Source organism: Mauremys mutica, chromosome 1 (assembly GCF_020497125.1).
Source record: "Mauremys mutica isolate MM-2020 ecotype Southern chromosome 1, ASM2049712v1, whole genome shotgun sequence".
In the NCBI taxonomy this organism is placed as follows: Eukaryota; Metazoa; Chordata; order Testudines; family Geoemydidae; genus Mauremys; species Mauremys mutica.
Genome location: NC_059072.1, coordinates 357,850,240 through 357,867,535, shown reverse-complemented (window position 1 = coordinate 357,867,535; position 17,296 = coordinate 357,850,240). Strand labels below are relative to the sequence as shown.

At 48.5% G+C, this 17,296-nt stretch overlaps 1 protein-coding gene across 1 annotated transcript; it reads left to right on the top strand.

Moving 5' to 3' along the window:
* Positions 1-4,258: 4,258 nt before the first annotated feature.
* On the top strand, positions 4,259-14,354 carry LOC123374070 (ecto-ADP-ribosyltransferase 5-like). Its single transcript, XM_045023518.1, has 4 exons — positions 4,259-4,324; positions 6,014-6,701; positions 12,284-12,316; positions 14,132-14,354. Exons 1-4 carry the CDS (start codon positions 4,259-4,261, stop codon positions 14,236-14,238), a joined length of 894 nt encoding a protein of 297 aa, XP_044879453.1. The 3' UTR covers positions 14,239-14,354.
* The last annotated feature ends 2,942 nt before the right edge of the window (positions 14,355-17,296 follow it).

Here is a 17,296-nt window from a genome sequence, read left to right as displayed (position 1 = left end):
TTGTTTGACTAAACTCTGTCCCTGTCTAAATTTCCTGTTATACCCCAATCTCCTTGTATTAAATTCTGTGAAGCCTGATTCAAGACGAACTTTTATCTTCTGATCACACATATTGGCGAGCCATACCCATATTATTAATATCTATCAATTATTACTAACATTATTAATTAATTAGAAAATTAATTATTAAATACAACTAAATTAAGTGGATAAGTTCCACTGTCCCTACTAACCCTCCCCAAATCAGGCTACAGAAGTAATTCTTCCTATCTATTCCGCACTGATAAGGCTTCAACTGGAGTATTGTGTCCTGTGTTGGGTGCCACATTTCAGGAAAGATGTGGACAAATTAGAGAAAATCCAGAGAAGAGAAACAAAAATGATTAAAGGTCTAGAAAACAGGACCTAGGAGGGAAGATTGGAAAAAAATGGGTTTGTTTAGTCTGGAGAAGAGAAGAAGATGAGGGGGGACACATGATAACAGTTTTCAGGTACATAAAAGGTTGTTACAAGGAGGAGAGGAAAAATTGTTCTTCTTAACTTCTGAGGATAGGACAAGAAGCAATGATCTTAAACTGAAGAAACGGCATTTTAGGTTGGACATTAGAAAAAACTTCTTAACTGTCAGGGTGGTTAAGCACTGGAATAAATTGCCCAGGGAGGTGGTGGAATCTCCATCATTGGAGATTTTTAAGAGCAGGTTAAACCAACACCTGTCAGGGATGGTCTAGATAGTACTTAGCCCTGCCATGAGTGCAGAGGCCTGGACTAGAAGACCTCTCAAGGACCCTTCCAGCCCTAAAAATCTATGATTCTTGGAGCTCCAGGGTTACATGCATTAACAGAGAGCACAGCTTGCTGATTCCACAGACCTCAGTGTTACTCATAAGGAAAGACCAGACACTCAGTTCGATAGCGAAAGGGCTCGGCCAGGTTTACTGTCAACATAGTACAGTCCTAGCGCCCCATAGGAGCTGCAGGGACACTAACATATGCCTGTGACAATGGACCAGCTCAGTCAGTGCACTGGGACACTGCTGGACAAAGGTGCCCCTCCTATGGCTTCTTCTTTTATTCATGAATATAGACAAATTGCGTATTGCACTCCAGATGTGGATGCCGGTCTTATCCTGGTACCTGCTAGTATAGGCACCGACTCCGTGGGTGCTGTGGGGCTGGAGCACCCATGGGGAAAAATTAGTGGGTGCTCCGCACTCACCGGCAGCCAAGCTCCCTCCACCCCCTCCTCGCTTTCTCCTCCCCCAAGCGTGCCGCATCCCCGCTCCTCCCCCTCCCAGGGCTTCCCGACTGCTGCCTAACAGCTGTTTGGTGGCACTTTGGACATTCCAGGAGGGAGGGAGAGGAGTGGGGACTTAAAATGCTCAGGGGAGGAGGTGGTAAAGAGGTGGGATGGGGTGGGGACTTGGGGGAAGGGGGTGGAATTGGGGTGGGGTGAGGGTGGTGCAGAGGCAGGCAGGGGTGAGGCCAGAGGTACGGGGGGCGAACACGATGGGGCAGAGGAGAAGTCGGCATCTATGCCTGCTAGTTCCACCAAAACATTCCCATCTGTTATCCTGTCATCCCATCCTTATCTGACTTAGGATCGGCGCGTCCCTGTACCATCTCCTAGGAATGTGTTCACGCTACTATTTGAGAACTCTTGGAGTCCTGTACCATCATCTCCAGTCAGGACCATGCTTCCTTGGTGTTAGCCAGTACCTGGTGTGTAGCTGTATTGCCCAGGCCAGGCCTACTATGATTCACAGCCTTTGGTTCACATTGTTAGCTAGGCCTAGGGCTCCAGCAAGGCCTACATCGTGCTTCCGTGCTGAGACAAGACTACATTAGGGGGAAGAAAATCCTGTAACAGAATGAAAATTTATCCATATTTTAGTGATATATGTCAGCCCTAGAGAAGATGTGTGAAAAAATAAGCGTCTGGAACTGTATTAAGTATTTTGCAGAGCTTTAAACACTACTACAAACCCCAGGCAAAGTTATAGCCAATGGAGTCTTTGGAGAGCAACTCCATTATTGCTACAGCAAGATGGCTGAGACAGAGAGAAGAAATGTACAAAATTGAGTCTGAGGTTCGGAAAAGGATACAAATGTGGGGTTTTACAGTGGGAAGGCGGTGTTCTCTCCTTGAGAATCAGGCATTTATTTGGACTTACATTCAAAAAGGGAATCCGGTCCTTAAAAAAGAAAATGTGAACCACTGAAAATATGGCCATGTGACAGATTTCTGTTACCAATCTGCTGGTGCCTCAGTTGATCAGGCTGAGGCCGCAGAGTCATTTGGGGCAGAGATACAGGAGTACACCAACTGACAGATCTCCAACTTTCTTCCACTCTCGAGAGGGTTTTAAGTCCTGGGTGTTCCTGGGGGCGTCTCGGTCAGGGGAGCTCCCCTCATCCCCCGTGCTCTCTGCTCTTTGCACCAGTTAGTCCAGGCTTTCTGCAGCTTCCTCGACTTCCCCAAAACACACCAGCTACAGGGTCTCAAGACAAACTGATTCTCAATTCGCTGACATTCGCAGTCTTGCTGTTTTTGCAGCCCCTGCAGTTTCTGTTCTGCGATGCTTTCTCACAGTGCAGCAGGGCAGGGTTGGAAGCTTGGCCCCCCCGCTTTCTTGGCAGGTAGCAGAGAATCTGCTGTGTGCAGTGACCTTGGACTGGAGCCAACCTCTTATCTTCAGGTCTGGAGTGTCAACTTAACCCATTCTTTCCTCCTCCCTCCGCCTCCTGAAACCTGCAAAGGAACCTTCCATTCCCCCCACTCACTCACATCTTTAACCCTTCCCTACTGCCAATCCACTATATATTTAGAAATATTACCAAGGTATGCTGCTGGAGCTTACCCAGGGAACTCCAAAAGTAGGGGGGATAGTTCATACTGTGATAGTTGTCTCCCCCCCCCCCCGCCCAAATGTGTCAAAGCTCAGATATTTTTTGGCAATGTCAAGCTACCATGCAAGAGTCATTTCAAATGAAGCAGCATCACCCGGCCATTTCTTGTTAATAGAAATGTGTAGAGGTGTGTAATAGAAGTGTGCTTAGATTTATTTTCCACTGTTCAGCATACACACCACACCCCTATGTATCCATTCCCTCTGTGCTGACATCCATCCCATTGCCCCACGTACAGCTCAGCAGTCGCCTACACCAAGCCAACCCCTCAGGTAGACCAACAGAGGGAAAGCACCCCCCCTCTCCTTTACGGGCAAAGGCCAGGGGAGTGACAGCATTTCCATGTGTTCAGTGGAAGTCCCTCCCCCTCCAGTAAACACCCCAGGCCTGTTGCTCCCCATTCCTGACCCTATCCTGCTTTCCCTGAGCAAGATACTGCCACGTCCTAGTCCCCATGTCACTGGCTCTCCCCCGGGATCCAAATTCCTGGCTCCCTTTCCCTGGCCAGAAAAATCTGCCCCTAAAGACCCAACTCCCCAGCAGACCCTCTAAATAAGGGATCAGCTCAGCAGGTGAACAGGAGAGGCAAGCAGGGGAGTTTTGCAAGGCGTAACTGTGGATCCAGTGCATGGAGGTAAAGGGACTTGGTGAGCTGTGTGCTGGTCTGTTTGCTGTTTGTCTCTGTGTGGGTCGTGTAGCTGGGCTTTGGGTCCCTGACCGGGCGAGGTGAAGGAAGGTCTGTCTGTTTGTGTCTCTGAGAGAGGCATGTGGCTCTGACCCTTTGGCCTAGGATCAGCCCTGGTGTTGGACATCTGAGTTGTCCATCACCCCTTTAGCCCCGGGGCAGAACTAAGCAGCGAGGCACAGCGTGTATAAGGTAGTTGCTGAGCAAACACTTAACCAGGCACTTGGGTGAGGCACTGAACTACTCAGTTATATCATTATTTTAGCCCCATTCTCTAGGTTACGATGGACAGACCTGCCTGGCCTCGGGTTCTGTGTACTGTGCAGCAGTTTAATGGCACTTTTGAGTAAACACAGCAGCACTAGGTACAGTATTTCCACCCTCCAGAATCCTTCAGGAAGTGAAATCAAGATTTCCCCACAGCTACTGCCCACCCCTCCAGCTGAGAACTGTATTTCAGGATCAAACCCGCCTCCGTTATGGCTGGGCTGCAATCCATGAGAGAGCAATTCCTGCCTGGGAAATCCCAGTAACTGAATGTGGAACAACGGATCACAGTGAAACAATGGGGAGGATATTTGGTTTTGATGTGTTCTTTTCCCCCAAATCTTCACTGACGTTCCTGATGGATTCTCCTGCAGCCACACCGGGGAAGCTGGAACCATGATGAAGTCTTTGCTGATCCCCTTGACATACTTCTGTCTTCAAACCTGGCTGGGAATCCCTCAGGTAAACTCTTGAACTTTGCCAGGGAAGCACTCTGTGTTTTCTCGTGGTTCTGCTCAAGGCTCTGCAGGCAGCCATACTGCCTTAGACCCATAGACGTGTAGGGCTGGAAGGGATCTCGAAAGGTCATCTAGTGCAGCCCCCCTGCTGAGGCAGGATCAAATTCACTGAGACCACCTCTGACAGTTTGTGTCTAATCAGGGACCCACACCACATTTTGCAGTGGCTGGTAGGGGGCCCCCAGGCCCTCCCACTAAACTGGGTTCCAGTCCAGGGACCTTCTGAGCAGCAGCCAAGGTCTGTTCCGTCAGACTCCTTGCTGCTGCCTCCATGGATATCTTCCTACCACAGCCTTTTTCCAGCCCGCACAGCCTCTCACAGCTCACCCTCCTTTCAGGGCTGGGCTCGCAGGGCTCCCCCGTGGAGTCCCCCAACACAGGGCTGGCGCTTCCATTTAGGTGACCTAGGCAGTCGCCTAGGGTGCCAGGATTTGGGGGGGGGGGGCGGCATTTTGCCGGCAGGGCGGCAGGCGGCTCTGGTGGACCTCCCGCAGACGTGCCTGCGGAGGGTCCGCTGGTCCCTCGGCTCCGGTGGAGCATCCACAGGCATACCTGCGGGGGGTCCACCAGAGCCACGGGACTGGTGGCGAAATGGGTAGAGCCAGCCCTGCGCCTAGGGCGCCAAAAACCCTGGTGCCGCTCCTGCCCCAACACAATCCCAAACGAAAAGAACAAATTTAAACCAATTTTTGCCTCTCTCAGGCTTCCTCCTCACCCTGCAGCCCCTCAAACTCCAGTCCAAATGGCCCCTAGGCTTTACCAACACTGCCTCCAACATCCTCTGGGCCTGAGGCAACTCCCCTCACTGCCCCCAGCCTCCTAGGCCTGCTCCTGGCTCTGGGCCCTCCAGTGCTGGCTCCAGGCCTCTCTCTGCCTTTAGCCCAAGAGGGGACATCCTCAGCCGGGTTTGATCACCACCTATGCGTAACACCCTCCAGGTGCCACCCCGCAGCCTAAAGGGGCTCAGACTCCGATTAACCCCTAACCAGTGTGGGGTTTATACAACCCATCACAACGGTGTTGCCATCCTCCATGTGCATTTGGGGGTTGGATGATGGATGGAACCGTCCCATGGGCACCGCCAGCCCTAGAGCATGCAGTGCATGGCTGGCATACGGAGATGGCAACCCACTGACTCCCGCTGAGGTAAATGGGGGTGGTTTCTAGATATTCTCGTGGGAGTGGATTGGGATCTCAGTCCCTCCTAACTCCCTTCCTTCTATGTCCCTTGTTCCCCAGGCTTTGTCTTCCCTATTAATGTATCCCTTTCTGCCTAACCCTACATCTAGACACAATATATTTATTACACTAACAAAGTCCCAGGTAAACTAAAAATGCATCTGTAATGATTACAGGGCTTGCTAGTCCTCAGGTGTGCCATGCCCCGCCCCCCAAAAAATCATAGAGCCAACATAACATTTGCCAAGCAACACACTGATGATAGTGACTAAATGTTCCATCCCTTTCTCCCACTTTTCCTCTGTCTTGTCTATTTAGAGGTAAGCTCCTAAGACCATCTCTTAGTGTGTTTGTACAGGGCCGAGCACAACAGGGCCCCAATTCTGGGTGTGACCTCTAGGTGTTATTGTAACACAAATGCTAATATGACCCTATGTTTCCTTTATTCTCCCAGGCAAAATGTCAGGTGCAGCTGAGCATGATGGATGATGCTTTTGACGACCAGTATCTAGGATGTACTAAAGAAATGGAGAAAAAAGCACATGAACTGCTAAAGGAGGAAATGTCCCCACCATTTAGCATGGTGTGGGAAAATGCAACAAAAAAATGGGAAGATGTGAAAATTACTTCTCCCCTCAGGGATTATGATAAGTATGGAATAGCCCTCATAGCCTATACTGACCCCACCAGGGTAGACAACGACAAAGTTTTTTCAACTATATTTAATGAAGCAGTAAACAGGTCTTGGAAATCTCGAGATGATTACATGAAGCATTTCCCCTTCAAAGCCTTTCATTATTATTTGACAAGAGCTTTACAGGTCTTACGGGAGGGGTGCAATGTGGTGTACCGGGGGGATCCTAAAAGTTTTGAGTACAAGGGGGGTAACATCAGGTTTGGACGCTTTGCCTCTTCATCTATTAATGAAAGAGTGGCTGAGGAGTTTAGCAAAGGGGGCACAGTCTTCACCATCCACACGTGCTTCGGCGTGAAGATACAGGCCCTGTCGTACAATCCTGACCAAGAAGAAGTGTTAATCCCAGTCCATGAGATATTCAGTGTGTCCCGCAAAGGGAACAACCGCTTTGACCTCTGGAGCACAAAACAGACCTGCAGGCATTTTAACTGCACAGAGCTGGGCGGTGAGTACTGGGCTGAACAGGAGAAATATTTGTGTGGGCCTGTTTGCTGTGGAGAATTTGAAAACCCCACTTCAGGGAGAGCTGATGAGAGGGACGCTGACTTGGGGACTTGGCACCAGGGCTGGGGGAGACAGGCTGCCACGACTCTTGCTGCTAGAGAGGGCTGGGGTGGGTGGACACTGGGTCCTAAGTGCTCACTGAGGAAAGTAGGTGCCTAGACATCATGGCGATGGGAGCACTAGAAAGACAGGTGAAGGCCCCAAATCACTGCGAGTCTTCAACACACACACACACCCTTACAGAGTCCACAAGAGCTCTGGCAGAGCAGCTCCTCCACAGGCTGTGGGAAAGGGAGCAGTGGGGTGGCCTAGTGTGCAGATGGCCCATTATTTGGGGCAGTCAGGACTAGGGACGACCATGAGGAACTTCAGAGAGATCTAACCAAGTTGGGTGAATGGGCAACTCAACATCCGGTGAAATTCACGGACACACAGTCAAGGTAACGCACATTGTGAGGGATAATTTCACTGCATTGTCAATGAGCTGTATCAGCTCAGAAGGAAACCTGGCCAGCATTGTGGAGAGAGTTTAGGTTAAATCTCAATGAAAATCTCTGTTCGAGGTGCTGCAAAGTCTATAAAGCAAACAAAACGTTACCATGCAGCGGGAATGATGAGCTGGAGAACAATGTGGGGATATTATAACTAAGGCTAAGATTTAGCTATTTTTCTTAAAAAGAGTCATGGACAAGTCACAGGCAATAAACAAAAAATCACAGCCCTATGACCTGTCCATGCCTTTTACTATGGGGTGGGGTGGGGTGGGGTGGGGTGGGGGGGGAGGCATAGCTCAGTGGTTTGAGCATTGGCCTGCTAAACCCAGTGTTGAGTTCAATCCTTGAGGGGGCCATTTAGGGATCTGAGGCACAATCAGTACTTGGTCCTGCTAGTGAAGGCAGGGGGCTGGACTCAATGACCTTTCAAGGTCCCTTCTAGCTCTGAGAGAAAGTTTATATTTATTTATATATATATATATATATATATATATATAAATAAAATGGAGATATCCTATATACCCCAGACTAAATCTTGGGTGTTTGAGGTCTCTGGGGTACCTACTGACAAGGCCATCCTTAGGCATATGCAGCTGCATAGAGCACCTGAAAATTTGGGGCACCACTGGGTCTTAGTGTCCATGTTCCAGGCTTTCCTATCCCTGTTCTGACCCTTCCTGCTGGCTGCTGCAGCCAGGTGAGTCTTCCTCTGGAGGGGGATCTAGTAGTTAAAAGGGAAAAAGCCTCCAGCCTGCCAGACCTATTAGCACAACACTGAAACTGTTAAAGAGCCATTCAAGAGGTAATAAAGCCATTTAACAGGCATTTGCCAACCCCAGGTATATACTGTCAGTTTCTGAATTTATGAGGGCTTGGCTACATTCCAAACTCCAAAGCGCTGCCACAGGAGCACTCCTGCAGCAGCACTTTGAAGTGCGAGCGTGGTCACAGCGCCAGCACTGGGAGAGCTCTCCCAGTGCTGCAGGTGCTCCACCTCCCTGAGGGGATTAGCTTACAGCGCTGGGGCACTTTTTACACTGGCGCTTTACAGCGCTGTAACTTGCTGCGCTCAGGGGGGTGTTTTTTCACACCCCTGAGCAAGAAAGTTGCAGCGCTGTAATGCGCCAGTGTAGCTAAGGCCTGAGGGCTTGGCTACACTTGTGAGTTGCAGCGCTGGTGGAGGCTTTCCAGCGCTGCAATTAGTAACTGTCCACATCTGCAAGGCACATCCAGCGCTGCAACTCCCTGGCTGCAGCGCTGGCTGAACACCTGGTCTGCTTGGGGTGTAGCGAGTGCAGCGCTGGTGATCCAGCGCTGCTCATCAAGTGTGGACACACACCAGCGCTGTTATTGGCCTCCAGGGTATTAGGAGATATCCCAGAATGCTTTTAAGTAAATTACTCTCTTTTGTTTTGTTATGCAGCCTCTCTTTGTTTTGTTGTGAACTCGGAGCTCCGGAGCTCCCGGAGCTGCTTATCTAAACAAACACAGCTCCTGTTTGCTGTGATCAATCTGTGACTGTGAACAATCAAATGAGATAAACCCCTGCCTGCCTCATTCACAGGGGTTGAGTGTTTGTTTGATGAGAGAAACGGCGGGTGGGGGGGGGGGGAAGAAAGTCTGTGCTTCTTATCTGGTCTGCAGGCTGTTTGCAATTAAGAGTAAGGGGTTTGGAAAATTTTCTGATTTTCAAGGCAGGGAGCTAATACACAGTGTCGGCTCCAAAAATCCTCTCTCTCTCTCTCTCTCTCCCACCGCTCCCTGTCACACTACACACTCCACCCCACCCCCCTCTTTTGAAAAGCACGTTGCTGCCACTTGAATGCTAGGATAGCTGCCCATAATGCACCACTCCCAACAGCGCTGCAAATGTGGCCACACTGCAGCGCTGGTAGCTGTGAGTGTGGCCACACACCAGCGCTGTTCCTACACAGCTGCACGACCAGCGCTGCAACTCCCAGCACTGCAACTCTCAAGTGTAGCCAAGCCCTGACAAACAGTTGTGCATGACTAATATTTACTCAGAACAGGTCAGTGTACAGGACCTTAGTTTAAAATTTGCTTTAAAAATATTTCATTAGTGAGTGGGTGAAGATTATAAAAATCACATCTCAAAAAATCCTTGCATAGATTTTTAGATGTACAATCATCTTTAGCCTTAAATGCTTGGATCTTCAGACATATAGTCTAAAACACACAACTAGTTTTAAGAGAACCCTCCAGCAAAATCAGTACTTAAGATATAAAATCTTCGGTTATGCCTATAACATTGGAAACATTTTTTTAAAGTTGGTGCAATTTCATAAACATGTCTGTTATGAAGATCACAAAGTAAATTAGCCTTCCTTTTTCTAAAAAAAATGAACATTGTTATGAACACACTAAACCTCTGACTGATTAACTTAAAATAACGTCTTTGTTTCACTGAGTTAAATATGTGGTAATCGGGAATGTTTACTTTATGAAGGCTTAAGAGTATATTTAAAATATAAAATCAGCTTAGAAATACTGATTAAGAAAATGTAAAACAGAAGAGCTGCATCATGTATTCCATAATATTTAATGTTGGATTCAGCAAGACAGCTGACTCACTCTTATTACAACGTTTTTGCTAATAAATGTCTGACAAACTTCAGGGCATATCAAAACACCTGTGACTGACATTTTTAATTTCCAAATTTAGTGCTTTTAATTAGGTACCTTCTTCATGTCCATTCTGCGTGAGGGAGAGGGTATGGGGGGGGTGACGATGCAGTTCTGGCAGGACCCAACTGAGAGTGCCAATTCAGGACCAATTGCTTAAACTGGGCAGTTACAGCCCTAGGCTGGGGTTTTTCCACCTCTAAGGCAAACCAAACCAGCCAGACAAAAGGGGACTTCGGTTCCACCCCCCTGGCTAACCACAAGTCACACAAGCAATTTCCTTAGACACTCCAGTCTCCCAGTATCCCCACCAGTGTCACTCGTCCTGGGGATGAATGGTTATGAAAGCCAACACCCCAATAAAAGAAAATGATTCTCTCAATCCCAAAGAATCAAGCCCCAGACCCAGGTCAATATACACATCAGATCTTACACACAAATCACGCTGTTGCCAATCCTTTAGAATCTAAAAGTTTATTCATAAAGGGAAAAAGGTAGAGATGAGAGCTAGAATTGGTTAAATGGAATCAATTACATACAGTGATGGCAAAGTTCTTAGTTCAGGCTTGTAGCAGTGATTGAATAAACTGCAGGTTCAAAACAAGTCTCTGGAACATCCCCCGCTGGATGGGTCATCAGTCCTTTGTGCAGAGCTTCAGTTTGTAGCAAAGTCCCTCCAGAGGTAAGAAGCAGGATTGAAGACCAGATGGAGATGAGGCATCAGCCTTTTATAGGCTTTTCCAGGTGTAAGAACACCTCTTTGTCCTTACTGTGGAAAATTACAGCAAAATGGAGTCTGGAGTCACATGGGCAAGTTCCTGCATACTTTGCTGAGTTACAAGGCGCATCTGCCTTCTCTCCATGGGTCAATTGTGTAGCTGATGGTCCTTAATGGGCCATCAAGCAGGCTAGGCAGAGCTAACACCAAACTTGTCTGGGATGTCTCCCAGAAACATAGCACAGATCTGAAATACAGATACTACAGAGCCAATACTCATAACTTCAACTACAAAATGATACATCATAATCATAACCAGCAACCCATAACCTGGTCTTAGACACCTTATATGACCCCCTTTACATAAGATTTGGTGCCACTACAGGACCTTGGTTGCAAGCCATGTTCTATATGGTCCCAGTTTATATGACATTTTTAATTCCCAAATTTAGTGCTTTTAATTAGGTACCTTCTGCATGTCCATTCTGCATGAGGGAGAGGGTACGGGGGTCTCTGCAGAGAACTGTGACTCTCCGCCACTGTGAGGCGGGCCACCCATCGTCTTATCCTTTGCTGCCTTGTCCCTCCTCCCCCCACCGCCAGGCTGTGAGCTCGGGCTGCCGTTGGGCATAGGGGCACCAGTTTAATAATACTGCATAGGGATCCCCTAAATCCTAAGGATGGCCCTGCCCGCTGATGCTTGCATGGGGTGGGGGGGAAATGGGGCATCCCAGGACAATCACTGCTGTTGGTGGGGGGGGTGCCCCTGCTGGCCTGGGACCGCTGCTGTGGGGTGCAGGGGAGGGGAAACAGAAGGGCAGTGTGGCTGGCGCTGGAGCCTCCTGAGCTGCTCAGGTGGTCCTGGGCTCAGTCACACCTACCAGGTGCGGAAGTCTCAAAATCCATGACTTCCATGACCTCTGGGACAGACTCACAGCCTTAATTATAACCCCATTACATGAATCAATGGGGCACTCTTCCCTGGGATACTAGGTTTGGTTCTGATCACTGAGCTCTAAAAGATTTATCGGGGGCAGGGGTGGAGAAAGTTCAGAGACAAGGGGTGAAAGTGACCAGAGGTCTGGAGAGGTTTCTATGGGAGAGATTGGAATGGCTGAGCTAAGAGAAAAGACAAAAGCAAACATGATGGAGATGGACAACATAATAAATGAGACGGGGAAATGGCAGCGTATAATTTACCACTTTCTCATAAAACAAGAATAAACTGAAGGCAACATATTTAAACTAGTAAAAGGGTATGTGCCCTGTTATATAAAAATGCAGTGTTAACTTGTGGAACTCATTGACTCCAAGAGCTCAATAGAATTAAAAAAAAAAAGAAATAGCCATTTATATAGACAGAATCTCCACAGTTGTTACGTAGGATAAACTAATTGTTTTTAAAAGGGCAATAAACCCTTAGGCCTGAGGACAAAAGGCTGTCACTATCTGCCCGGGTTGGGGAAGAAATTTCCTCTATGTGTAGGTTATTCCCCTCCTGGGTTTCTTGCAGCTTCCCCTGATGCAGCTGGGCCTGACCTCAGTCAGGGACAGGATACCAGGCTAGATGCAGCCCAACAGCTCCCATGTTTCTTTGGAAATAGTAGAATACAGTTGAAAATTCTACCTGGGCAGATCCCATTTCACTGACTCTGTTTTGTACTGTAGGAGAGAAGATCGAAACATGTGTTTACAACTCTGGTAAGAAAGAAAATTTTTGTTTTCATTGTTTTGAAAGTGACTCGACCTCTGTATTGAAGTGCAGAGCAGAGAGCAACCCCACCAGGCAAACATGTCACATGAAACCAGCTGAGAAATAAGTGAGGGTGAACTGCACGTTCTGTCTATTTATCCAGGTTCTCATAGGGAGCTCATGACTAGTATCTGAGAATCTTCCCGTCTGACTCAATTCCACACGCAGTTGATTTCAGAAAAGAAAATTTAAGGAGAATAACCTGCACAACTCGTAAAGCGGTGAGGGCCACATTACTCCAAAGAAAACAGCTAAGGGCCGAAACCCCCCGGCCCCGCAGAAACACACACCCCCAGCACCTCCGGGCCCTGTGGAAACACCCTGCGCCAGCGCCGCCCAGCCCTGCGGAAACAAACCCTCCTTCCCCAGCACTGCCCCACCAAAACAGCTGTGGGCCAAAAAGGAAGGTTGGGGGTAGAGGTGATACTTTATTTTAAGTCAACCAGGGCTCCCAGCTGAAGAGGTGGCTGGGAGCCCTCAGGGGCAAATTAAAGGGCCCAGGGCTCCAGTGGCTGGGGGAACCAGAGCTTTGTGGGGCTGGGGCAGGTATTCAAAGGGCCCAGAGCTCCTGCCGCTGAGGGGAGCTCGAGCCCTTTTTAAATCCCAGCCCCAGCCCGGCCGCCGGAGCCACAGCCAGGATTCAAAAGGCTCTGGGCTGCCCGCAGCGGCAGGGAGCTCTGAGCCCTTTAAATCTCAGCCGTGGCCAGGATTCAAAGGGCTCTGGGCTGCCCGCAGAGCGCCATGTGCGCAGGATTTAGAATCCCCCCGTGGGCCACACAGTGAGCCTCCGCGGGCCGCATGTTGTGCAGGCCTGCCTTAGAGGACTAAAAATTCATCTTCAGTGTTCTGAACTATAAGCTGAACATACATCCCCTAACTCAACACCACAAGTGTGTCTATCTCCCTCCTCTCATAACTAGACCCATTCTATCCCCCGTGGAACTACATCCTCTCAAAGGACTAAACAGGACTGTTTTACCAGAGCAGGTTGGAAAAATCTGGATGTCAAATTCCAACGAGAAAATGTTTCAATTTGCCAAACTCCAAACCTTTTGCAGAGCTGGTTTGATTTCGACACTGTTCTGTCAGAACGCTGCCTGGGTTCTGGCCAGCTCACCCGCCTGGCTCCTTGGCAGCTTGGCTGGTGGGCTGCCTAGGAGTCAGAGACCCCAGGACATCCAGTGCCCCTGACTCTGGGACAGTCTGCTTGGGGCACTGCCCCAGAGGCAACACACTGTTCCCTTTTTGAAATTCTCTAGACATTCTGGGGTTTTTTATTCCAAGTCTGAACAAAACCAAATTTTGAAATATCAAAATCCTCCACAAAATGGAATGAGCCTTCTCTGCCCAGCTCTACATTTTCCCTAAAGCCAATAAAAAAACTGAACAGAAATGGTGTTACTGGTGTCTGTGGCCAGTTTCCACAGACTCATGTCTTTATTACCCATAACTGGAATACACTTATGCAGCAGACAACAAGCTCCAAATCGGAGCCTCTGGGGCTGTCTTGGGGGAAACATGGTCCCCAGTGATTGATACCAAAGGAACAAGCTGGCTGAGGAGGGAGGAAGCAGGTGAAATCTCTCACCAGTGAGGTGAATGTCCCAGGCTGGAGTGTCCTGCTAAGGGGAAATGGATTCATGTCCCTCTGGCATAAGCAGGTTCCAGTAGCCGTTGGGAAGGAAACCAATGTCCATCTTTAAGGATCTCTGTCAGTGTGAAATAATTTCCTATCAATTCTTTGATCTTTTTCCTATTAACAGCTACCAGAAGAGGCCTGGTCTTCCCCGGTGTTCTGAGCCCATCACTGTTTGGAGGATCCCTCATCCTGGTCCACGTTGCTGCTCTGAAGCTGTTTGCTGGTTTCTAAATTGTCCTATTTGTGTTGCTCACTTTTTCTCTCTAACACAAATCATGGCGATGGGACTTGCCAGATACAAAGTCGTCCTGCTATTCTGCCAGCGTTCCAAAGGGAAACCAGGAACATGGAGGGAGTGTCGCTGGTACCTGCTTGGGCAAACTTTGATTGTACGTTACCGATGACTAGATCAAAATGGAAGCTCATAGTTCTATTCCAGGTGGGATTTGTCTTACAATGGTAGAGCTATACATGGGTGCATGTTAGATAAGTTACTTGTATTCCAGTCAAGCTAAAATTTTTATACCGACTTTTGATGACTTCAGTAAAAGACTTTTCAGAAATGAACTAAGCTGGAGTATTTTCATTAATACAGTAGATGGATTTAATCTGGGTCTCGGCCAGGTGACTCTGTAACAGGGCAGTTTGTGGGGTCCCATGTCTCACTTTTATATCAAATTTGCTCAGAAGACAATATTTCTCACTGGTGAAATCAAAGGTCCAACTGCAGCTGTATATAGATATTCTGAATAGCCAGATTGGGCCATTAGGAGGGCACCAGAACTGGACACAGTTGTGACAGGATTCCCAGGGTGCAGCCTGGGCCTGTGGGACCCCTGTGCTCCCTGAACTGTCTCCAGCCTGGGCTGTCTCTCACAATACCTTGTGAGTGACCAGCAGCAAACCCCTCCAGGTGCTGTTATCACTCAGCACAACCACATGTGGAGCCTCACACCCAGTTGGATTGCATGAATGCTCCCAGAGCCACTCATGAATCACACAGGGAAAGGCACCAGAGCCAATTCCCCCCAGCTCCCAGCACTGTACCCCAGGAATATACCATCTTGCCCTGCTCAAGACGAGCAGTGCAGATTTATTAATTGGTTTACCAATTCAGCAATGGTGAGTGGACATAGGTTTGCAAAGGCTGATGTGAGCACGTTTGCCACACACTTCAGGCAAACTCACTGGTAAAGATAAACAGTTAAACAAACTTATTGATGACTGTGACGGAGCGATTCTGGCGGGACCCAACTGAGAGTGCCAAATCAGGACCAATTGCTCAAACAGGGCAGTCACAGCCCTAGGCTGGGGTTTTTCCACCTCTAAGGCAAACCAAACCAGCCAGACAAAAAGGACTTTGGTCTCACCCCACTGGCTAACCACAAGTCACGCAAGCAATTTCCTTAGACACTCCAGTCTCCCAGCATCACCACCAGTGCACTCGTCCTGGGGATGAATGGTTATGAAAACCAACACCCCAATAAAAGAAAACGGTTCCCTCGATCCCAAAGGACCAAGCCCCAGACCCAGGTCAATATACACATCAGATCTTACCCACAAATCACGCTGTTGCCAATCCTTTAGAATCTAAAATCTAAAGGTTTATTTACAAAGGGAAAAAGGTAGAGATGAGAGGTAGAATTGGTTAAATGGAATCAATTACATACAGTGATGGCAAAGTTCTTAGTTCAGGCTTGCAGCAGTGCTGGAGTAAACTGCAGGTTCAGATTAAATCTCTGGAACATCCCCTGCTGGGATGGGTCAACAGTCCTTCGTGCAGAGCTTCAGTTTGTAGCAAAGTCCTTCCAGAGGTCAGAAGCAGGATTGAAGACCAGATGGAGATGAAGCATCAGCCTTATATAGGCTTTTCCAGGTGTAAGAATCTCTTTGTCTTCACTGTGGAAATCTACAGCAAAATGGAGCCTGGAGTCACATGGGCCAGTCCCTGCATACTTTGCTGAGTCACAAGGCGTGTCTGCCTTCTCTCCATGGGTCCATTGTGTCCTTAATGGTCCTTAATGGGCCATCAAACAGGCTAGGCAGAGCTAACACCAGCTTGTCTGGGAGGCTTCCCCCAGAAGCACAGCACAAACTTGAAATACAGACAGCATAGAGCCAACATTCATAACTTCAACTAAAAATGATACAGACATATAGACAGCATAATTATAATCAGCAACCCAGAACCTGGTCTTAGACACCTTATATGACCCCCTTTACTTAGGATTTGGTGCCACTACAGGACCTTGGTTGCAACCCATGTTCTATATGGTCCCCATTTATATCAATAACGTCACAATGACAAAAAGATAGATTTTAAGTGACTATAAGTGTTAGGCAAAAAGTCAGAGTTAGTTACCAAAAGAAGAAAGCACATCAGTCTAAACTCTCAACCCGATTAGACTGGGCAACGACTAAACAGTTTCTCACCCCACTGGATATTGCCATCCTTAATATCATAGGCACCAACTTTCAAAAGTGCCATGGGGGGTGCTCGGACACCCCCCCCCCCCACCCTAAGACCCCACTCCGCCTCTTCCTGCATTGACTCCAACCCAACGCACTCCTTCCTGCCCAGTTCCACCCCCTCCCCCCAGCACACCATATCTTTGCTCCTCCCGCCTCAGAGCCTCCCGAATGCCAAGAAACAGCTGATTGCAGTAGGCATAGGGGAGTGCTGATCAGCAGGACTCGCTCGTGGGAGCCAATAGGGGGGCTGATGGCCAGTGCTCAGCACCCACCAATTTTTCCCTGTGGGTGCCCCAGAGATGGAGCAACCATGGAGTCAGCACCTATGCTTAATATACAAGTTTGTCCCTTAAACCTGGGCCGGTCTCCTCTGTTGGAGTCTTCAGTTTTCTTCTGAGTGTCTTGGTTGCTTGCAGCATAGGTGGGGGCAGGAGAAAGGCGAAGCATGGGCCTGCTCTGTTCTGTTCTATACCCTCAGTCCCATGTACTTGTAGAACACAAGTCCAGACCTGTCTGGGGGCATTACTAAATCTCTAGGCAAGGTTGAGCAATTCCCCTGGCGTGGCCTCATGCAGATGAGTCATTGAATTGTAGCTCCCTTGCTGGACAATGGCGGTTGATAGGTTGTTTGACACCCTGCCCAGGCATTGGTTACTTTCCTTGCTGTTGCCTCTGGGGAGCGAATATCTGGATAATTCCGCAACTTACAACATGTTTTAGTGAAAACCATAAAACACAATTCTGAAATTCATATGCATTAGTGGTATACATATATGGATAGAGAAATGACCTTCAGCAGATCACAACCTTTTCCCCG

Coding starts and splice junctions, on each gene's coding strand:
- LOC123374070 (XM_045023518.1), top strand. CDS start 4,259: ATGATGAAGTCTTTGCTGATCCCCTTGACATACTTCTGTCTTCAAACC. Junction 4,325..6,013: donor CCTGGCTGGGAATCCCTCAG/GTAAACTCTTGA, acceptor TTATTCTCCCAG/GCAAAATGTCAGGTGCAGCT. Junction 12,317..14,131: donor AACATGTGTTTACAACTCTG/GTAAGAAAGAAA, acceptor TCCTATTAACAG/CTACCAGAAGAGGCCTGGTC.